The sequence below is a fragment of the Falco biarmicus genome, chromosome 10, assembly GCF_023638135.1.
Source record: "Falco biarmicus isolate bFalBia1 chromosome 10, bFalBia1.pri, whole genome shotgun sequence".
NCBI classification, from domain to species: Eukaryota; Metazoa; Chordata; class Aves; order Falconiformes; family Falconidae; genus Falco; species Falco biarmicus.
In genome coordinates this window covers 20,841,543-20,865,035 of record NC_079297.1, presented here as the reverse complement: position 1 = coordinate 20,865,035, position 23,493 = coordinate 20,841,543, and the positions used below count along the sequence as shown (strand labels likewise).

At 37.9% G+C, this 23,493-nt stretch overlaps 2 protein-coding genes across 4 annotated transcripts in view; one reads left to right on the top strand and one right to left on the bottom strand.

Annotated features, from left to right (window-relative positions):
- The window catches only part of CCND1 (cyclin D1), a 20,407-nt gene extending 14,184 nt beyond the window's left edge, over positions 1 to 6,223 (top strand). For both annotated transcript variants that reach the window (XM_056355082.1, XM_056355081.1), the window contains one exon: positions 2,802 to 6,223. In XM_056355082.1, coding sequence (XP_056211057.1) covers positions 2,802 to 2,957 — 156 coding nt within the window. In that variant the 3' untranslated portion in view covers positions 2,958 to 6,223. The remainder of the gene's footprint in view (positions 1 to 2,801) is intronic.
- Positions 1 to 23,493, bottom strand: part of LTO1 (LTO1 maturation factor of ABCE1) — a 27,718-nt gene extending 4,225 nt beyond the window's left edge. The window contains exons 1-5 of one of the 2 annotated variants that reach the window (XM_056355084.1): positions 23,338 to 23,493; positions 22,622 to 22,727; positions 20,651 to 20,721; positions 19,549 to 19,666; positions 16,417 to 19,191 (exon numbers count right to left, since the gene is read on the bottom strand). In XM_056355084.1, coding sequence (XP_056211059.1) covers positions 19,123 to 19,191; positions 19,549 to 19,666; positions 20,651 to 20,721; positions 22,622 to 22,727; positions 23,338 to 23,396 — 423 coding nt within the window. In that variant the 5' untranslated portion in view covers positions 23,397 to 23,493 and the 3' untranslated portion in view covers positions 16,417 to 19,122. Of the gene's footprint in view, positions 1 to 16,416; positions 19,192 to 19,548; positions 19,667 to 20,650; positions 20,722 to 22,621; positions 22,728 to 23,337 lie in introns of those variants that run through there. The other variant, XM_056355083.1, reaches the window with a different exon arrangement.

The window sequence follows — 23,493 nt, the reverse complement described above, 5'->3', positions numbered from 1 at the left end:
GTTGGGAGAAGTTATCAGAGTAATGCCCAAGTTTTGTATTTGCTTTTCAGTGTTAAGAAGCATTGAGAATGAAAAAAAACTTTGGTGAAGTTGTTCACAGTGAATTCTATACTTTGCAGTCATTTTTGCTAGCTCTGATACATTCCTGCAGACCAACTATTCATCTGATAGACATCTGAATAAGAAATGAACAAAAATGCCTAAAGCATAAAAAAAAATTGTTCATTCAGCTGTAGCTTAAGACATAGTCTATTCATAATAAATTGTAAAGATTATGTTTTAAAAGAATAGTTACAACATGCTGTCCTGAGAATCTCACAGGAAAAAAAAAATAGTGGTCAGAAATTACCTTTAAATTACATAGTCCTATGTCATTATTCATGATTGGACTCCAGAGGGAGAATAGGTATTTATAGACATTCTTTTGAATGGTTTTACTTTCCAGAGCTCAAATATGCTATATGCAAATGGTTAGGATTAAAAAGCAAAACAAAACACAATACCCCCACCAAAACCAAGCGAACAATCCACCCTCTCCTTCCTCTCCAAAAAAGCCAACAGGGTTCATTTTGCTCTGAAAATAAATTGGCTTTCAGTTTGGAACACTGAATATGTTATCTTGTTAAAACAGAACTACCCTCAAAAGTGCCTGGATTTGTAAAACAAAAAATACCTAAACCTGTATTCACATAATACTCTTCAAATACATCTGATTCCAAGTGTGACTGAGGTACATGGTACAGGATATGCAAGTAGAAGCCTTACAGTCAGGATTGATCCGTCCTATCTTGAGAAGGGGTGCAAGCACTTCATAGAGATCTTATTGTGAAGGCCAGAGGTATGCAGGAGCCAAAGGCATGATGACTTTAGGATATGAGGCGTTTCTTTTTGTCATTTAAAACGCTGTGTGTCTCTGTCAAGAGGAAATATTACACTAGGGTTTAAACCAGAAAAGGTCATAGGTTATGTGTTTTCAGTGAGCTGTAACTGATGGTCTGATCTGCTTAGAGGTAGGATTAACCTCCCTCTCTCTCAGAAAGGACTTGCAGAGAATTGTTTGCTTGGGTTTCTAATCTTATTTTACCCCAAATGCCGTGTGCCCTTATTGGTGGCAGAGGAGATTCTTGTGGTAGTGGAATCACTGAAAAGCTGGTAGATCACACAAGAAGCCTCTGAATGAAGGCAGAATTGAAACTGGGAAATAAAGAAAACAGCAGGCAGGTCACCCTCTCAGGAAAACAACATTCATTCTCAGTCATGCACATCCTAACACTTTTGACGGCAATTTATCATGGAAGACTGGGTTCACCGCAAGGGCTAACACATGTCATAGGTTAAATCAGAAAAGGCAATGCTGAAAGGAAACTTCAAAGTCCTTAATACACAGAGTTAAATATGTTGGGGGAAAAGCTTACAATGTTTGTTATAAAGATATGAGTAAACAGCATGCTGGAGGCATGGCAAAATGTTGTCTGATTGTTTTGCCTATTTAAGGCACCATTTCTGTGTCGTTGCAGTGGATGTACATTTTGTACAGTAACTTGCAGAAAGTTGGACAGGTTGAGTTAACAGGCCTTCTCCAATTCTAATTGCTGTGGATTGATAAGTAGAATTGGATGTATCTACTCATGGTATGGTTTAGTGTCTGGGGGAAGTTGCCTTTTCCCACCATAGATGTAATCCTGCTTGGTGCTTTATGCTTTTAATTCACAGCGAAGCCCGCGCAGGCAGCGAGGCGAGGCCCTTGCACCCTCCTAAACACTCACTCAGTAGGCTTGTGTGTGCACGTTAAGCTCTGAGAAAATGCTTTTGAAGCAAGGGAAAGAGATCTCACCCTGACTGAGATTTCAAGGTGAACGAGGTAGCAAACTGAAAGCTTGGCAGTAATGTGTGGTTGCAAAGGTGTTTAGTGGTGCTTCTGAAAGATCTTTCCGTTTTGGGGTCATATAGTCCGGTACATTTTTCCGTTCTCTGTTAGAAATGTTAAGCTAACTTAAGCTGCCCACTGCTGGACACAGCAGCCGTTGGCAGCCAACTGTGGGCATGTGTATCTAAAGATATATGTATCTATCACTTCTAAGAACTGTGTATTACTGGAGCTGAGCCTGGGAAAATCACTGTTTATGACCATCACTTCTAATAGACTGTACTGTGGAAGTGTTTCTCTGGTAAAAGTAGAAATCGTGGGCCAGCTCTGACTCCAGCCCAGTTTCATGTCTTTGCACTACCAGTTGTTTAATTTTGATTGATTCACACTAACTCCAGTCAGACTGTTCCTAATCTCTTCAAAAGGTATAAAGCACAGCGAGGTAAAAGATAGTATGAATGGACTTTTACAGAACTGCTGTGTTAACAGCATTAGAGCACGGGTGGAAAAGTAGTAGCGCAGACTACACTGACTGTCAAGGTTCTGCCCGGGTTAGTTACTACATGTGTCACTGTAGCAGAGCATCGGTCACGTTCAGTTGTAGACCTCTGTGGGCTGAGATGAACAAAACCGCAGTTGAGATTTGCCCAGAGGACTACGCATGGAGATGCCCACCTCGGCCGTTAAATAGAAGATGGCAAGAGTCAGTTGCTCACGTCTGGATGCAGGCTAGCTTCCTGCAGGACACAGGGCAGCCTGTCCAGCTCCTGTCAGTGTTTCTCTTGCTCCTCCCACACTCCTTTCAGTCTGCTGCCCTCCCAAATAACTTGATTGTATTTCTCTTGCTTTTTCAAGAAATGGTATTTGGTCTGTGATCTTACTGTTTTTCTAAAGGACTCTGGGTCTTTTTCTCCTTCCATTTAATCTTCTCTAGGATTGTTTACGAGCCTGCCAAGAACAGATTGAATCCCTCCTTGAATCCAGTCTACGTCAGGCACAGCAGCACAACGTATCTTCAGAAACAAAGACTGTAGAGGATGAAGCAGACCTTTCCTGCACACCTACTGATGTGCGAGATGTGAACATTTAAGAGGACTTCTAAAGGGTTTGCTTGGCGAGAAAGCAGACAAAGAAAGGGCATCTGAGAAGGAATCAGCGTCAGGATCTCCCCCCCAGAAACCCTTTTCTCCAGGACATTTTTATACCAGAAGGGAAAACCAGTCTTGTTATATTTTTTTCTTGCTCTGTCTCCCTTCCATCTGCGACTTCAAACAAACAAATAAACAAAAATACCCCAAAAACTGTCTTAAAAAAAGAAAAAATAGTATTTGCATTACCCCCAGGGGTTTGTGCTACAAAAATAGAGGATTTTATACAATAATAATCAACTAGTTTTTATATTAAAGTGTTCTTGTCTGTATGTTGTAAAAATAGGCATTAACACACAAAATGTCTCCAGGGGAGGTATTAGATTTGATTTCTTACATATAAAAAAAACCAACCAACCATTTTTAAAGTAGAAGAGGGTGCTTTTTTTTAGATAGTAAATGAAATATTCTTTTTTTTCTTTAAAAAGCATAGCTTTAACGCAGTTCTAGGCTTTTCTGTATCTTGCTTGCTTATGCATTTAGTCACTTTATAATTCATCTGTAAATGTTTATTTTATTTCCTTAGGTTTTTTTTATCCTCTTCACCTTATAAATGGTTAACGTAACCCATAAGTTAGTGTATGTTAGTATGCAGCATTATTATATGTTAATCTTTTTTTTGTGCCTGTGGATTGCCTGTGCATAAGGCATTTGTAGGGTTCCAGCTTAGCATTGTTGGGAAAGGCCAATGTACTACTCATACAATACTCTATTATAAAGAGAAACAGAAATAGTGACATAATATATTATATTTTTGTAATCTTCATATTTTTGTAGTTACCTGTGTAAAAATGCTGGTCTGACCCCACAGATATTCAGCCTAATTATGGTCAGGTTCAATCCACAGTTCAGTCTTTTTTTTTTTTTTTGGTTTTGTTTTGTTTTGTTTGTTTGTAATATTCTAAAACCATTCCATTCAAAGCACTTTCAGTCCATTAGATATAGGAAATACATTCTTTTATTGTGTGGGAATTTTTTTTTAATGGAATGGTTTGGAAATATATAAGTGCTTGTTGGCAAACTTGGAATTGCAAAGCAAGTGCATTTAACTATGGTGTTAGAGGAGAGGTGATTTTTTTTTCCGAAGGTTGTGTTCCAGTGAGAGAAATTGCATTCACAAATTGCCAGGATATCTTCCTATCCTTTTCTATAGAAAAGTTGAAGTTTAGAATCCTTTGGTGCCAACTCATCTTTATAAATTAGGGGCCTTAAAGGTTCACATATAGGACACATAGTTTAAGGATTGTCGCTAGATGTTTTACAACTGAAGGTTTTTAAACACTAAAATATATAATTTATAGTTAAGGCTAAAAAGAATATTTATTGCAGAGGATGTTCGTAAGGCCAGTATGATTTGTAAAATAATGCAATCGCCCCTTTTTAAAAAAAATCTTTCTACCCTTGATGTTGCAGTTTTAACACAGCTTATTAAAGAAAAAAGGACACGCTTCAGAGAACAAACCCAAAACAAAGCAGTCTATTTGGCCCCTTCCTATACATTTTCAAAAGCAGTCTAACCATAAAAAAAAACGCCATAGTTAATAGATATGAAAATTGGAGTACTTGAAAGAAGTTCTTATTCCAGTATATGCCCCATTTTTTTATTTAGCTACAAATAGAAAATTTGCACATCTTGGCTATGTATCTTTTTATTATTATTTTAGAAAGTAGCTGAAGGGACGTGGACATAGCTGTTGAAGTTGATGCTCGAGGAGAATGTGATGGTGAAATGTATGTGAGAAAACTGCCGCTAAGGTGTTGATTGTAAAAAAAACAAAACAACAAAAAAACAACAAAAAAAAGAAAAAAAAGAAAAAAAAATTAAAAATAAAAAAAAAGAGAAAAAAAGAAAAGAAAAGGAGTGGATGCTCCATTTTTATTGAGCTGCTATGGATAAATTCCCAGCATGGTTTGAAAAAAAAAAAATTAACATTGCTTTTCTGTATCTTTGTCATTGTGTTTTGCTGCTATTTTGTGGATCAGTTTTTTTTTTTTGTTATACAATGTCATATACTGCCATGTTATAGGTTTTAATTTTCTCATAGAAAATTATATTATTGACATCATTTTTTTGTAGATTTTTTATGTGATCAATTTTTACTTAATGTGATTACTGCTCTATTCCAAAAAGGTTCCTGTTTCACAATACCTCATACTTCAGTTAACCGTGTCTAGACCAGGTTTTAATGTTCGTACACAGTGCCTCATAGTCCTACTGCAAATGGAAATGCATCGAACGTTATTCTGAATGGGTCTCGCGATTTGCAACTAGGTTGCATTAATTTAAAAACAGCAGACATTTCAGAAGATCAAGTAATGTCAGTTTTTTTGTTGTTATGCATTTTATAAAGCTGGATTCTTTGTCTGATCTGGGGTTTATTATCATAGTAGTTTTAAGCTGTGTTATTAGCCACATTGATATATGAAAGGTGCATTATAATATAACTCTTGTATGCCACCTGATGCGGTTTCCCATCAGTTGGGACGCATCATTTGGTATGATAGGTTATCTTCTGGAACTCTAAGTATTTTGAGTGTTTAATCTGTTATGATATACTAGTTTTTTGTTTATTTGTTTTTTTTTTTTTTTTTTTTAATTATAGCATAATGCTAATTTAAAAAGCCTGTAAATCTCATAAATAAGCCAGCTAACAGAGTATGCTGAAGAATAATCTAGCTGTTGCCTGTATGCTGCTAAACCAAAACAGAATTAGAACTCACTTTGAGGCAAATGCAGTTAAGATCCTACATAGTGCATAAACAAAGCATTGCAATGCTACTAGCAGTCGCAGGACCCAGGAGGACTGAATACATTCTGTCCAAATTTCAGGAACATTTCTTACTGCTTACCTCATAAAACACTTCTGTTTGTGGCATCTCTGTGTCTCTGAACCAAACATGATTATTGAGTTAGTGCTTGTCGGTTATATTATGTGTTACACTGAGTGGCAGTGTGTACTGCAAATTTCTTTAAAATATTGTATGTACTAAAAGGCCAAATCCAGATAAGTGGGTTCATGTGCCAACAGAGATGCTTTATTTGTCACATTATTATAACAATCTGTAGTAAGCAAGCAATTCAGATTTGTACATTTTTATATTGTACTTATTGGCATCACTGGTCTGAAATGCACATTTTCACCAACAGACCTGTAACAGACAAGTTTCCAGCAAAAAAACCTATAGAAATAAAATTGGTAAAACCCAATGTCTGCTTGTTGTCTTTGGTTTTTTTTTCATTGCCTTCATGAATGCTGAACAGTAGTAACTACCCGATGCAGTGAGTAAACCACATGACATGTTCTGGTTTTGACTCTATGTGCTATAATAGTTGCAGCGCTGAAAACCTTTGTCGTTATTTTAAGAAACCAGAGGCGTTTTTAGCAATGGGTAGGTGACTGCCTGTTAGAGTAATGTGTATTTTTAAAGCAGGAAAATATTTTTTTGCTGAAGACTTTATTTTAAACATCAAAGGCAATTAAGAGTAAAATACCATTTGGTGGTTCTTGTCAATTAAAGGCAAAATAAAGTAGGTGCTGGACAGTATAGAATGCTTGTTTGTATTTATTTATCAGTGTAGGTTTTGTGTCCTAGAATACCTTTACAGAAGATAAAGTTTGTTTTAAAAGCAGTACGGTTAACCTGCATTCTTTTCCATCCCTTCCCCTCATACACAGCTTTTGCATCTTACTATTGTATCACTAAGATAACGAGGAATAAACCTGAAGAATTTAAAGTAAAATAAGAAAAAAATTATAACGTCTCCCCATTCATATTCCAAAGTATCTCTGAAAACTGGGGATGCATGTTATCAATTATTACCAGAGCTGAACAAAGCAGAAACAACTTATTCTCAGTGGAAATGGTCAAGTTTCTAACCTATGTATTTGACTATTTCTCCTATGAAGTTATTTCTGCCTTTAAAAAAATAATCTATGTAAAACATCCAGTGCTCGTCTCTCCTGTTGCAAATTATTTTCCCATTAGACTAAACTTCACATTTACAACTGACTGCAGGAAGTACGGCAAAGGATATGAAAAAACAAACTCCTGAGATAACACCTAACATGTTAATCAGAGTCTAGTGCAAAGCAAGTTAGCTTCAGTGCAGTTACCAACAGACAGCAAACCATCCACATCTGAAGAATCCCAACTGAGCTTGTATTAGCTTGCTAGTTTCCCCATCATTTCAGACAGAAACCTGAACATGTGTCCTACTGTAAAATCACAGATCAGGTAGGTAAAGTAGTATCGGTACATAGTGTGATCTGATTTTTTCCATTCAAGATGGGATAGCTCCTCAATATGGTCAAGTTCCACTGGTAAGCCACTGAGGAAGGTTTGTATAGCAGTGAGAGATGATCTGAACTAGATTCAGAGTGACTTTAAATACAGGTAAGCCAAGCTTAAATTGGACTTGGTCAAAAACAACTCATTTTTTCCACACAGATCTTTCTCTGCAAAATTTCAGCATATTTTAAAGAAAAACCAAAACCAACTCACTTCCGTATCACTGACAGCTAACCCCTCTGATTTTAGATGTTTCAAAATTGAATGAAGACATACTTAGGAAATCTTGATTTGGGACAAAAACCTTTTTGCTGATAAAAATATTAAAATGATTCAGTGGGAAATTTAAACTTGCATTTTGTAGAGCATGTTAAGTGGGTTTTGCCTTTCCTATCTGTTTTATAAGCTCTATTAAATTTTTAAGTGTTCTGACCAAAGTGTTCTGTGACTTAAGCAGGTTTAAGCCCACATAGTCAGCTCTGTTATTTACATTTTCCTTCTCTCAAACATCATCTCTAAATGCAGACTACTAAATTTGAATGTTAAGTGAACTCTGCCAGTATTACTCACATTGCAAAGGGCAGAAAGACAAGAATGTAGCAAGAAAAACAATTTATTATAGGCTGTAAAAAATATGCATGTTCAGCTAGGCTATGCTGTAGCTTATTAAAGGGGAAAAAGACTGTACTTTCTTACATCAGATTGAGTTGTGTACACAGAAAAACCTGCAAAAGACCCCCAAAAAAACCTCCTCAGTTCCATTGCTGAATTCAGACTGATTTGACAAGCTTGGACCTTTTATGAACACTTAAACTCACATACTCTTTATTAAACAATAAACAAGATCTGTTAACTGTAAAAACTCAGAATGCACTGACATTCAAGCACATCTGGCATTTTAAGTGATAGAAACTCCAGAACATAGAGGAGAAAGTGAAGCTTGGAGCTATTATTTCAAAGGAGTCATAGGAATGACCCAGGCATGTGGGCTAGATACTCTGATAAGCTACAATGGGACAAAGGCAGTAAAGCTATAAATGATGGCATATTAATGAATTCCTGCCAGCACCATTTTATGGGAAGTGTATCTCTTCAGATAAACACGGCATTTTTGCGATCGCACAAATATAATTGATAATAGCAATTGCATTGGCATGGCAAACATAGATTCCCATCTGGCTTTTGACCGAGTTCCAACTCAATATTCCAATCAAATGATGAGAAAAGGTTTGCAAATTAGTCAACTGGATTGCACTGATACCAAACTTAGATTTTGTTCTTTAGGGTCAAGGAGTACAGACCAAGGAGTGAGGCAGAAGCTACCCTTTTGTTTCTTTAATGCAGTAGACATTTAAGAGGGAAAATGGGAATAGTTTCTTGATGACCCTATTAGCATCTGCAGAACCCTACTTAGATCTGTCCTACTTTTTGCCTGCATGAAAATTACGATTTGTATTTCAGGGAAGTTACTGAACAGTCACAGCCATAATTTTCCTGAGGGCTCTTGGCTGCAGAGGGAACTACTAGCAGTGCTCACTGCAAATCAGGAATAAGGCACATAGGCAGCATCCTCACCCTGCATGGGTCCTGCTGATGCAGGAGCACCAGCCACTGTGTATGGCAACAGATCTGCTCCTGGGGTACACACCACCACCTCTACTGAACTCCTGAAGCTGGTTTTAATGTGGTCTTCAGAGCATCAATTCCTTTACAGAACAGCCCCAAGCTTTTAGAGAGCAGTCACTACCATACACAGGCCAAACCAACAGCAGCTTTTTACTTGTCTCAAGTTGCCTCTCTGGACACAGGAGGCTGTGTTCAGTGGCTGCTAGAGAAGGAAGGGGAAAAAAAAGTATCTGCCTGTGTGAATTTAATCTCTCTTTGCATTTTAATTACAGCTCTGTTACTTTCCTTATTTATGATAATATCCTTGAAGAAATTATTTCCAGTTAAAAAACCATGTAGCATATCATCTCAAAAACTAGAATACCAGTGTGTCCACTCACTTTAAGACTGCAGTAGAAAACTATTTTCCCATCATATTCAAAATATATGTTAATGGCCAGTCACAGTACAATCTTCCCTGCTAACATGTCTGTCAAGGGATGAAGCCTACCTGAAAGCCAAACTGCCCAGTCAAATGAGACCTTGACTACATCTGCTCAGCTCTGACTAATCGGGCATGAACTGGAAAACAAAAGAAGCAAAGTAAGAACTTTGTTAGGCAACTGTTGCTAAATTCACACTTCATAACACATTTAGGGTGGGTGAGCAGAGGGTGATAGGAACCTCCACCCCACCAGTAACTTGCCTGAGATACGGAAAAAGTCAGAGAGAACAGCCTGGGACTGCTTGTGCTGACAAATATATAAAGCAGTTAACTGGTTAAGAGGTAAGCCCTCGGGGCTGGACAGCACTCCAGGTACAGGTATCTAATACCATCACAAAAGCTGAATCAAAGGAAGAATCCCTACATGCACAGGCCAAGCTCCAAGCCAGGACCTGACACATCAACTGGTTGGAGAAAGGGACCTTTCCTCCTGGGCCCATGTGGTGAAGGGTCTAGGGCTTTGATTTGTGCACACAGCATGTACATCACAGATGGAAGTTGCTAGCCACTCACCCTTCCCAATCTGCTAAGTAAATAAATTTTAGATTCTATGTTGCTGAGTGGTGGGGGTTTGTTATTTCATCCATCCCACCCATGTGCTCTGTGTCACTTCATCCATCCACAAGCTGTATTCCACTCAATGCTTGGTCTCCTATGTCCACTAACACGTTACCTACCATAAGGATGTTATTTGTAACATTAGCACCAGTCTTCAAGGAGCTGGGCTGAGATGGGCAAATGATTTAACAAGCACCACTAAACCCCCACTACAGCACTGCAACAACCCACCTGAGCCAGTGCCAAACGAGTGACCTAGTGTCCTAAGTCACTGCTTCGACGGCAAACTGTCTGAAACGAACAATTGAGCTTTTTGATGTTTTACTTCTCCTTTTATTAGATTCTATCACTATACATTGTTTGAATACAGGGTATTATTTTTGAACAGCTTTTTTTGCTCCTTGAATACCCACAGGCCATAGTTCTCTATGTTCTGTTGCTGGCTACTTTAAATACAAAGACCAGACCTTCAGCAAATGTATACTGTGCAACATAGCTATGTTCTTTTTATATGCACTGATATAACATCTTCCCAAGATTTCCAGAAGGCATCAGCAATTATTTACCCAAAATTAAACATTATTTATTATAAACACAATATATTTGTTTCATGGTTTTGACTCAGTATTTCTGTAGCTGGTTTGGTTATTCACTATGACTGCTTCCTTCCTTTTAGACAATACATCTATCAGCCACATATTAATTCATGCTTCTCTCTCTACGGAGACCCTGGATTGGATTGCAAAGGATCAGAAAGGTTCCCCCCTTACAGACCCTATCTTTCCAATATAAGTGGAAGAGCTCATCCGTCTTTGATTCTGCATGGTAGTGCTCAATAGTGCTGCAGAGTCAAACAAGCATATGTAAAGGCTCACGTGTTTGGGGAGAACACACAAGTATTCTCTTATCCTCAAATAACTTTCCAATCACCTAAATACAGCCCTCCATGTTTTTAAATCCCTCTGTAAACCTGCTTAAGTGTCTCCAGGGATCTCTTTCCACTTCTCCCATGCTTCTGCTGAAGGAGATTTTCAGGCAAATCACATGCCAAAGCTCCTTGAAAAAGTCTCGCCACATTCTTCTCTAACACGACTTACTTCTTTCGCATTAGTTTGAGAAATAATGATGCTAGTGGATTTTTGTGGAGTTTGTCCTTATCTTATTGTGTGAGAGAATTTTAAAGAAGAGCAAGACACACAACTATAATAAGCCAGATTCTCAACATGAGGTTCTAACCATGTACCTATGGTGAAGCAGGGTTATGAATTCCCAAACTGTGCTATAGTATCATTCTCCACCCTACTCACATGTTCTGGATATGACACATAAAATGATGCCACAAGTCCATGAGGTTTTAGGTTTACAGTGCACTCAACTAACTGCACCACAACCAAGGTCTCCTCAAGAAGGAAACAGACTGCAGACATAACCTCTAGCTCTGCTTAAGTGACATATTATTATATTGATTCTTAGTTTCAAAGTAATTTTGGTTTTACTTCTATTTCAGAAACCGTCAAGTGCTTATTAACAATAACTTCTGCACGTATGTTTTTTAAAGGAGGTAAACGGGGTCTCAAAAATCCAATGTCTGCACATACATTGTAAAAAAAAAAAAAAGCCAGTTTAGAGAACAATGTAGGCATGTGTTTTTAAACTACTGTTCGTGCAGTCTGGTCAGGACTGTGTGACACAGTATACAGTGTTTTGTCATCCAAGGAATGTCTTTGATCAAGAGTTTATGCAAGAAGGAAAAAAAAAGCCATGAAACCCTAATCCGTTCCCACAGTCCAGTAAACGTGAGCTGGACAAACACTGGACAATAGCAGTAAAGCTTGCTGCTGGAACAATAGCTGCAACTAAAAAAATTAAAGGGTTGCTGACTCACAGTTCCTACCATCAAGAAAGATTCCATGCAGTGTTGATTATTCTGCAGAATCCTGAAGATGCTGAAGGTTAAAAATTGTAATTACTATTACATAGAGATAAAGCAGCAAAATATGCTGCTGAACAATCAAAAGTGAAAGACAGCAACAAATACTGACATCGATTTTGTCTAGCGCAGAGTTGGGATGCAGAAACTGAATAATCAATCTTTCTACCTAAACATTTTGCTAAAATAAACTCCGTAATTTTATTATAAACAAGTATCAGTTAAATTCTTTCAGTCAGTATGCCGCTATTCCAGACGCCATTCACACAAATTCTGCCTGACTACAATCAAGCTTTCTAATTTTCCAAAACAAAAGCTGTGCTGTTTCTTATACCTATTCAGAAATCTTCTCTAGGCAATTTTGCCACACCAAAAAGATACACAGAATTCTGTATTATTGGTAATTATATGTATATTAAATATGATGGAAGAATTAAAAAAACACTGTATAGCAAGCCAGAATCAAGTGGCATTAACTATGGCTGATTTTTTTAACCTTTCATATATTTCATAAGAATGAACGGGTACTACTTTAATAAAGATTTCCAAAGTCTCCTATGCTGGCTAAGTTTCAGATAAGCTTAGTGACCATGTTTCCTTCTGCATAGCATTACATCATCTGGTAGAGCTGTACGTATGTTCAGGAGTTGCAAAATACTTTAAGAATTTTAGTATGAAAAATGCTGCAAGAATTTAATTATTACACTTAGGGAATAAACTCCTGTGATTAAGGTAGGAATACCAACAGTGTGATGCCAAAGAGATATTCAAGTTAGCTACAAATGAATTAACTGCAAAAGCAGTGTTAAAATAGAGCTCATTTCGATATTTAACAGCATTGTACATCAGCTAGATCAGTGCTTTGTTCCAACACAGTCTGCTGCGTTAAGCTGGCTTTAATTTTAGCTCAGGTATCACCCCATTGCACAGGGTAGTCTAGACAACCCGAAAGAATCCAGTATCTCTTCTTGTCTCTGCTAAGGAAACCATTATTTTCAAGTTTGAGTGCATGGAGTCACATACTTAGGTGACTGCTTTCAAAATAGTGCATTTTTTTAATTTAAATTTTTAAATGTCAATAGAGGCTGAGCTGGTTCTGCAATTCCAAATGCTGGGACACACTGAAGTGCTTCAGTACCAGATCGCTCTAGTTGGCCTTTGTATGTTAATCCCAGACACCAAAACTTGCACCTGGAAACTTGCCACAGAACTCATTTCATACCTCCCAGATCTCCATTTTCTCTGGTGACATATAAATTTCTGTAGTAATGTGTACTGTCATAACTTTATCCATTAAAAAAACAACTGGCAGACTGCAAAATGAGAATCTTCATGGTCACTTACTAAACTATGAAAGCTTGGGTTTTAGGTTGTAATTAGACCAGAACCCATTGCCAGAAGAAGTTGCAAAAGGCAGTATTCAAAAGGCACTGACATTCATACTGAATAGCACCAAGAACATAAAGAATTGTAACACTAGTGGAAATATTAGAGTTTGTTTCAAACCAAAGCCTTTCCTCTTTAAGATCAGGGTGAGACACAGTATCACACATGCACTGTTCTATCTGCCTAATCCAACTTTTTTAAAACCTCCTCTGCAGTGCCCTGAACAAAATATTTTTTTTTTTAAAATTTCCCTCAGAAATAAAGATTTTAATCCAAGCGGCCTTCTGATAATTCTAACACTCCAGCATATTTCAAACTGCGTCCTTAAGATCATTAGGCACACCAACACCAGCACTTTGTCAAAAACATGTAGTGCTTCATGCTGCTATCAGCGCAGAAATTGCTTAAGAAAGCAATTACCCTGACAAGGAGTCATCCTCATCTTGCTTGCCCACACCTTTACCTCCAGACAATGACCTAAGTTAACATCATCAGTATTCCCCTTCAAACATTTAACACTGCCAATTAATTACAGGACATTATACAAAAAACACCCACAAATGTTCAAATAAGCCACATAGGGAGAAGGCACCCACTTTTATTTCAGAACAAAACTAGAAAAGAATCTAAGATTATTAAACCAGATCTTGAAGCAGAGGCTATATCTAATAAAATATACAGCTTTGGCAGCTTATGAGTAAATAAATATTAGATCCAGGCCTGTAGTTGCATGATTTTGATAAACAGAAGATTCCATTTTTAATGCTCTTTTCTTGTAATACCTTAATGTGGAGACAGGTGTTAAAGCTTCACATTCAAAAAGGGATGTAGATGCATACAGGACAAAAAGGTGTGAACAGAACAGGATGTATGGATCTAAAAACTCAAAAATTCAGATTATTTGATGTATTTCTGTGGGGTAAGTCACGTATCTTAAAAGGGGTATGAGTTTTTACTCTGAAGCACTGCAGAGTACTAGGGTGCAGGCAGACTTTTGACAGACGGATCTCCCTTTGTTCCAATACAGGAAGTTGTATTTACAGCCAAAGTGTAAATAAGCATTCATAAACACATCCTAAGGTTCAAACTCTCTTTCATCTCTTCAAAAACTAAAACTTGTAGGTTTATCAACTTTGGAACTGATCTACTGAAACATTACAACTCCTAATTTTATCTCAATGTAGTCCATCTATTTAAAAATGTTGTAACTTTCCAGAAATCCTAAAGACACAGACCAAAAGGTGTACTTTACTCTCCAAAAATAATCCTACATAACCAGAGTGTTTAAACCAACCTTTATTTTTCTTCCTCTAAATAGCATATAACCACAAAGCTAGCAGCACAAGTTTGCACAGGTTCTATGCACACACTAGAACACACTGTTGCTTATATATTTAATACCTCGATAGCAATCATATCAAAAAGTCACATAATCAAACAAGGCATGCCAAACTGTGAAGCCAGGCTTTCCTTACACATCCACACACAAATTATCATAACCTTGTTTCAGGAAAACATAACAGGATTTCAATGAGCCAGACTACCCCTACAGGGTTGATTTTTAAGTGAACAATTGCACAGCCACATTTTTTTTCTGATTTATTTCACCCATTTCTGTTGATTACTGACATTCAAAGCTGAAATTGATCCCCTTCACATTACAGTTTACAACAAATGGAAAGTATGCTACTTAATGAAGATAGAACAAGTATTTTATTAATGAATTTTACTAGGAAGCTTTAAAAAACTCCATTTTTTTTTAATTGTACTGATCTAGTACGACACAGATAACCTACAAAGTCAGATTTACACATTCTAGCGATGGCTGATTCGGTATCAACAGCTGATGATCCCATGGCTATAAGACAGCATTCAACCAGGACACACTTCTGCAGGGAATTAATTCACTGTAGGCAGTTTACGTTGCTGATGCCTCAAAACTGACTCTTTAGTACATCACATGCCATAGAAAGAAAAGTTAAGAGTCTTCGGGACTGCAATGGCTTCAGTACCCTAGCAGTGACCAGCTTTGTATCCACCTATCAACAAAATTCTATAAGCCACAGTTTCAGCTGAGAAATGACCATGAAGAAACAGACCAAGCAGAATGCAATCCAGGCAAGTCAGAAATGTCCAAGTTAAATGCTTCAAACATTCCTCCCTAACTACCAAGCAGTATCTGGAGGCAGTGAATATGATACATTTTTAAGTCTCAGCAACTTCAATGATTTTAGCAGCAATTAACTTCACTGTTCTTAACAGATCAAGTACTTCTGCAAAATTTCAAACTTGTTTGACAATATAGCACAAAGCCACAATCTCTATGCCATACTTTAAGAACCACTATTATAATCTACAAGACTGCATTTTTCCCGTATCTTTTCCACCCAGTCTTTAAAGCCATACTTAAGTTGCACAGTCAAGCATTCAAGCCAGGAAATGTCTGAATGACCATGGGCCACAGAAGCTTTACCCAGCCTCCCTGTGCACAGATCTTCTGATAGGTCTTTAATTGCGGTGTTAATGCTTGCTTCCACCAGAGTCCTGACCACTCAAGACACAGGATGAGTAATCAGAAACCAATGAAGCCATTTATAAGAATTTGGTTTCATTTGTTACAGATTTTAAGATGATGTTAACATAACAGGCAAGGCCTCAAAAAAAAAAAAAGAAATCACAAAACTGAATACTGTTTTTTGAAATTTTGATGGATTTTTCCCCCAGTAGCATTCTAGTTGGCTTAAGCACACACCTTTCACAGGTGTTTGCCAACTGTAATGTTCCTCATTTTCTAGGTGACTGATCTGAGAAACACAGGCAAAAATACAAACATGCAAAAAAGCTACGTAAGCCACTCGACGCTGGCAAGAAGCACATTCTGAAGCACTCAAAATGCAAAATTACTTGGAATCAGTCACATTAGACATTTCACATTAGTTAAGGCAAATCAGTATTTTGATGTAACCTGGGCTTTAACTCCTTAGCTGTAAGGTACAAAAATACCACTACACTATGCTGTGAAGGCTCCACCGATACAGCCCTCAACAACACAGAAAACCCTACTCCGTTGCAGAAAACAGTTTAAAAAAATTGACACCAAAGAAAGTACACAACTACATACCCAACAGAATTTTTAACCATACCTCATTTAATAAACACCATCAGGCCCATACAAGACATGCAACAGAAGATATTCAGCAAAACACAGACTCATGAAATAAGAGATTCCATCAGTATGTACACACATACAGAGCTAAATTAAAGACCTAGCAGCAAACCCTAAACTTTGCATATCCCAGTCTGAGATTCTGGTTGCTACAATCTTTATAGTTAAATAGATGTGTGTGTATATATATATATATATATATGTGTGTGTGTGTATTTATATAATAATTTATTCTAACAATAATACTTGTTATAAATAAAATTAAAGCAATAAAAGAAAATTTGCCACCAAACCAATTTTCAAAGTCATTGACCACCTGATCCACAAAGACCCTTTCTCTTCTTAGTCAAACAAAAATAATTTTGCTTTTGATACTCTACAGCAGCACTTTCATGTCACTTACACATCATACACTTCTATTAAGCAAATGCTTCACAGATACTTGGAGCTCTCACATCCCTTTCTCTTGCTTTTACATACATTTTTGTAAACCATGTACAAAGATTCCAAAAAAGGCTGCATTTTAAAGCACGAATACTTAGAGCTCCGGCTTTTACTTCCCTTTGTACTACCATTTGGAAGAAAACAAAACTGCCTTTTTTAGACCAAGATCCAGAGGGAGTTTATTTAAAGTATAATTCATGGACTTCAACAAAAGATTTTGAGTCAAAACTTCATCACAGATGACTACCTAGTGATTCATTTCACTAATTTGAAGTAAACAGGTAAAATACTTTGATTTGCAAAAATAAACTGGTTTGTAGATACAGAGACAACTTCTTCAAATTTGTGTTTCTCTGAAGTGATAATAAAGTCAAATTATCTTTCTTTTCTCTAGTATGTCATCTTCTTGTTTTGTGTCTACCTATTTACTGAGATTACAGGGTATGCTAGTTTATTTTGCTTCTGTTTTACAGTACTTGCAGTTTGGTGCCTGTCATGGTTCCCAGTAGTTTAGCTGCGTAACAGTTAAAAGCCAACCGCACTCAAACTGTCCCAAATGAAGAGACCATCATTGCTGTCATGTCCCTTCCAAGGTCTCAAATGAGGAAACAAGCTACACGAGTCCTACCTCAATATTACTTTATTTCACAGAAATTCACCACATAACTAGAAGAGCTGTATCATGCGCACCTATGTTCTGCACTCTGTTTTAACAACTTCTATCTCTAAATATTTGTGAACTCTTAATGATCTGTTTCTTACACAATACAACCTCCTCCACTAGATGGCTCTGACATTCACTACGTGTATCAAAGCTGTGTGAACACTTAAAATACGTACGACAATAAAACAAAGTACACCAGCAACCACTTACTAAGAAAAGCCTCTGACATTGGCATACTTGTATGCTCAGAAAACAGACAAAAATTAAAACATTATTTTGAAATTAATGAATACACACACGTGCAACTCCCTCCATATTGTCAGCAAAACTGTTTTTATCTTCAGAGTCCAAAATCCAAAAATGTTAGCAGAATGCATGTTCTTCATATCCCAGTTGGAATGCACAACGTACATTTTAAAACTCCAAGATGTTTATTTTCTTGTATAATAAAAAAGCTGTACAAGTAAAACAGAACTGAGGTCTAGGTGTACAAAGTAGTGCTGTTCAAGGATATGGCCATATTAAAACATGTCCTTCACCCAAGATACCTGACCCTCCGTACAGCTTCAGATACCCACAGCAGTTTTATCTGTCTTTATGAAGCTACACTATGCCATGCAGACTTAGCCAGACATGCACACGTTAGAACTGTTGAAGGATCTTCTAGAATTCATTATATAACTGTATCGCCAATAGTATGCAAAGACATCCAGCACCCCAACCTAAAATACCTTTCAGGTAAAATAACTGACGGTGTTTGCCTTCGACATAGTTGAATACATTTAGCTGACAGCATCTGTTTTTTGGAATGAGACTAAAGAGCACATTTTCAAGGGTGGAAAATAAAAAGTTATTCCTTGATAAAAGCTACTAATAAATACATTTGATCAGTATCACAACTCTTCTGGTAGTCATGCTTCTCTCACCGATCATTTAAATTGCTAGCTTTTTGGGTCTGGGTTTGGTGGGGTTTTTTTCCCCACACTGGCTCAGTCTGCAGAACTAGCAGAAAGTACAAATTTCATGTTCTGAGCTGCGGCTACTTTATGAGCAGGTATCTAAACCTTTCTCCTTCACATTCTGACTTCACCTGTCATTCTATCCTTTACCCACAGAAATGTTTCCTACTGCAAAGTCTGCAGGCAATTGATCGTATTTTACTTCACCTACAATATTTACACATCGTGTAAACTGAGTGATCTGCATATACAGATTTTTAAATAAAATATACCTTTAAATAAGGAAACTGCAAATGTGTATGTTTTCCTTCTGAGGAATTAATCTATTAGTGTAAGGCTAGTGAGGAATTAAAGCAAGCATTTCTGTTTAGGAGGTTTACACACTAGTGTTTCCTAAAAAAACCCTGGAGATGACAAATGTTAAATGACATACAAGAAGTAGCATTGCAAGTTCAATGGTTTTCCCTTTCCCCTTTAGTATTTAGCAACTCTTCACTATTTTGATTTTGTTTAAAATAAGAGTAGATAAACACTTTTCCAGTTAACTGTTCTTTTAATGTTTCTTCTTTGGTCATCCATGTTTATCTTCATTTGTTACATTCAAAATGTTAGTGAAGATCTTGCAGTACCAATTCTAAAATCAGACTGAATATTTAGCATTGAACAAACCTAAAAAAGAATACACGGAAGTGTTTCAAACCATCTATTTTCAAAGAAAAATGTTCAACAGAACTCCCAGTTCCTCCATTTCTCTTCTTCTGGTCCCACTAGTTGAAAATACTATTTGACAATTAATTACTTTTCTTTTAAAGAATATTTTTCTTCTATTTTGCATTTGCTATCTGTTGGGGGATTTTCAGGTACCAAGTATTTTCGCTTAATTCACTTCCAGTATTTTACTATGACTGCAACATAAGAACAATAATCGCTTTGCACAAAGACTGTCTTTTTGAACAGGTTTAGAGACTGAATATTTTCAGAAATTAATATCATTGTGTGCTAAAATAACAACTTAATCCTACAAACCTGTTTAAATTTTCCTCTGATTTTTTCCAGGTCTTCTTGCAGCTTATCGTAAGTTGGGTCCTCATATGGGAATTTCTGAATCATCCCTACTAATAAATCCAGAGCCCTCATCTTTTTGCTACAAAAAAAAAAAATAAATCAAATCAAAACAGAGAAACCAAATAGCCTACTACAGAAGTTTTTTCAATCAATCAATATGAAAATACTACTAATACTTATATATAGCTTAAGAGCACAGAACCCAGCCCTGCATCCTCCTTTAATTCAACTTCTCCCATTTAGCTCACTGACAGTGTGTATTTGATACATATTTAAGCCCTAATCAGAGATTCAGCTCAGCACAACTGACAAAGTTAAGGTTTCCCTTTGAACTTACCTGCCAAAACCCGAAAAATATTCAAAGATCTACAGAAATATTAATTAGATGACCAAGATAAACAAAGAGACATAATAAAAAAGCTCACCAGAATAGAAATCAAAATGTCTGACAGTATGTTGGCAATTCTGTCACATGAATTAATCAAAACTGGACAGAACAAAAATTATGGAAAAAACATTCAAAGTCAGAAAAATGTACATTGGAAGGGACAGCTGGAGGTCATGCAGTCTACCTTCTGCGGAAGCTGGACTAACTTCAAAGCTAGATAAGGTTGCTCAGGGCCACTGCCAACCAGATTCTGAAAACCTACAAAGATGGAGCTTCCAGTGCCTCTCTGTACAACTTGTTCCAGCACTTAGCTGCTTGCACTGGAAAGGACCTTCTCCTTATGCCATTAGAACTTAACTTGCTTCAGATGGTGAAAATTGCCTATTGTCACTGCAAGGAACGTGTCTTTACCTTACCTAGAACTTCCCTAGAAGTGGTACAACTAGGTACCTCCCTTGTCTTTTCTGCAGGCTGAAGAAACCAAGCTCCCTTATCTTTTCAGTATCACATGGTCCAGCACATGATACCACCCTAGCATCCCACTGCTCACCTTTCTTCTGGTTTTCAGTATTTCTTTTGTATTGGGGAAGAGGCAAAACTGGACACCATAATTTGAAACAGTATTAAAGGAAGGGGGATTATTATTATTTTTTTTTTAAATAAAAAAACCCATACCTGTTCTTTTCATCTGTGCATTTCTGGAGCATACACTGCCACGTCAGTGCAAACCCCAGGTAGTAACCAACCTGCAAATGGGAAGAATTTTGTGACGGAAAAAACCCAAACAGGTAGTGTATATGTAGTCAAACCAACATAAAGCACTACATTGTATCCCCTTCTTCAGGACACAAATCACTGGATATGCAAACGTGTTTCTACGCTGGAAATATCAGTAAATTAGGATAGGAGAAACAAGGGCCATCTGTGTTACACAGTACAAGAAGCAGAAAACTTCTTGTAAAAATCTACTTAGCATCAGAAGACAGACTATTTAAAATGCAGAAAAAAGTAATTCCGCAAAACACTAGCTGTACTATATATGCTTTGAGCCCCACATTTATTAAAGCATGGTAGTAGGGAAGCAGTCAGAAAGCAACCTATTTAAGATGTTTGGTAAGTATCTGTTTTTGCAGCACTGTCAGTTTATGCAGCCCACATACAGCCCTACAAAAGAAGTAGACAAGATGGACCAAGTGAGCCACCAAACCAACCAAAGAGGAAACCCCCCTTTTTTCTGAGTTAAGAGGCAAACAATTTTACAGGTCTAACTCAGCAGGCTAGCATGGAATCAGTAAGAAACATGAAGAGATGATTAGGCCAGCTTTGATGCCAGAACTTTTCATTACAACTTTGGACACCAAATGAAATAGGAACATAGCTAAGTTCTTCAATGCACCAGCTGGGTACTGTGTCTAAGCCTGCCTGAGGGATGTGCCTGAAAACAGACACATTTTAATTATAATGTCTTACTTTAATTATCCATCAAGCAAGGCCAGCATCAGATCAGTATCATAATTTTGCCCAAGACATAAAATAGGCTCACAGGTCCACGATTACTCAAATCACTCTTTCTCCCATTTAACATGACTCACTGTCTATAATCCTACTGTCCTCTGGAGCTTCCTCAATGTAAGATTACAGCACTTCTCTATTATAGTCTGTCTGGCACTATTTTGTATAAAGCTATCCAGCTTTGGAGACTGCTGTTTAACATTGTCATCTCAGAACAAGACAGTTGTAGCGTAAGTAGGAAAATATTTCATTACTGTACATCTCTGTATCACACCCAAATACAAACCAAAAATCTTACAATAACCAAACTGCCAAAATTTTGACAGTTTACCTTTTTCACTTCAAAGCAGATTAATTGCATTGCTACTGTTTTTTCTATAGATAATTAACTTTCTGAAACTTGAAAACATCAAAAGGGACAACTGTCAAATTACCCAAAGGTTTTCAATAGATCAAACAGATTTAGGTTTGTGGTGCTGCACTCAAAGTCTGCCATGAATCCTGTAGTACAGCTTCCCAACAAAGCTGAAAAAGTTCAGTTCAGGTCCAAAAATACTGTAACTATATTATACAGATCTGCGCACACCCCATGTTACATAAACTTGAACTGGACATAACAGACAAGTTAAGGTGCCTCACAACCACTCTCCAGTCCTTGCACTTCTAGAAAGGGTTGTTGATTCAGGTACGCCATTGGTGCAACCAGAATTGCCCCTTTAGGGTTCTCCACGTTCCATGTTTATCGCTAATGCTGAACTGCAGCAGATGGTACAGGGGTGGGGCTTTAGCAAGAATTTTGGGTTACAAAAATAAATGTATAGTTCATTGTGATTTTTTTCTGAGCCAGGTTGTTTGAATTAATTTGTTTCTTCCTACCCTCCCTTTCAGGAAAAAAAAAAAAATCAATATCCCATATAGCAAATAAGCTCAGAAAACATAAAACCATCTGTTAATTGCTCATATCAAAATACCACCTTTGAACTAGTTTTATGGGTCCTCTTGGACACATACAAAGCAATGGAATCCAGCAGGCCTCTGACTACCAATATATCAGGCTTTGCTTAACAGTTTCTGTGTTACAGTAATTTTCTAACGACAAAAACCATCATGATTCTGAAGTATTTTCCCATTTACCTCAGACCCAATCTTGGCACCATGGAGCGATCCATACCTCCTGCCCTCAACAACTCCAGCATGACTGCCTTCAGCATACCCCTCCTGATACCCCTCACTGTGAAACCTATAAAGACAAAAGCATGGATTTTTATTACCTATTTTCACTTTATATCAAACTCACACTGCACGCAGGCAGGTCACCGAAACAAAACTATGCTGGATCACCTCTGAAATGCAACTATCCATATTTCAAAACTCCACATAACTGTTTTAAATTAAGATGCAATTATGCACACCATGATTTTTTCAAACAAGTTTATAATAATGTGCCAAGAATAGCGCACTCTGCAATCCAGCTCAGGACTTTTACCAGAATAACACCGCTAACTACAAGCTCACAACTCCGGGCCAATTTTCCAGACGGCGGAAGAGCCGAGATCGAGCAGGTCGGTCGCTCAGCAAGAGCAAAGAGCGGCATTTCTCCCGCCCTTCTCCTTCCTCGCCCCTTCCCCGGGCTCGTTACCCGCCCTTCGCCCATAATTTTTCCTTCTCGGCTCCTCCTGCCGGCTGTGGAGACCCAGGCCCAGGCCAGGGCTCAGGCTGAGGCCCAGGCCCGTGGCGCCCCTTCCTCCCCTAGGCCAGCCGTTACGCGCGGCAAGCGACGAGCCCGCTGCGGCCCCACCTCCACCCCCGAGACCCCCGAGCCCCAGCCAAGGCTCCCCCACCAGTCCCACCTCTCCTCGGCCATCACGATCTCATCGAACATGTCCGTGCCGGCAGCCACGGCCGCCATCGCGCCGCCACAGCCTGACGGCAGGGCCGCTCGGCACCCGCCCCCGCGCTGGGCATGCCGGGAACGGACGGCGAGCCGGAGGGGCCGCGGGCGGGGC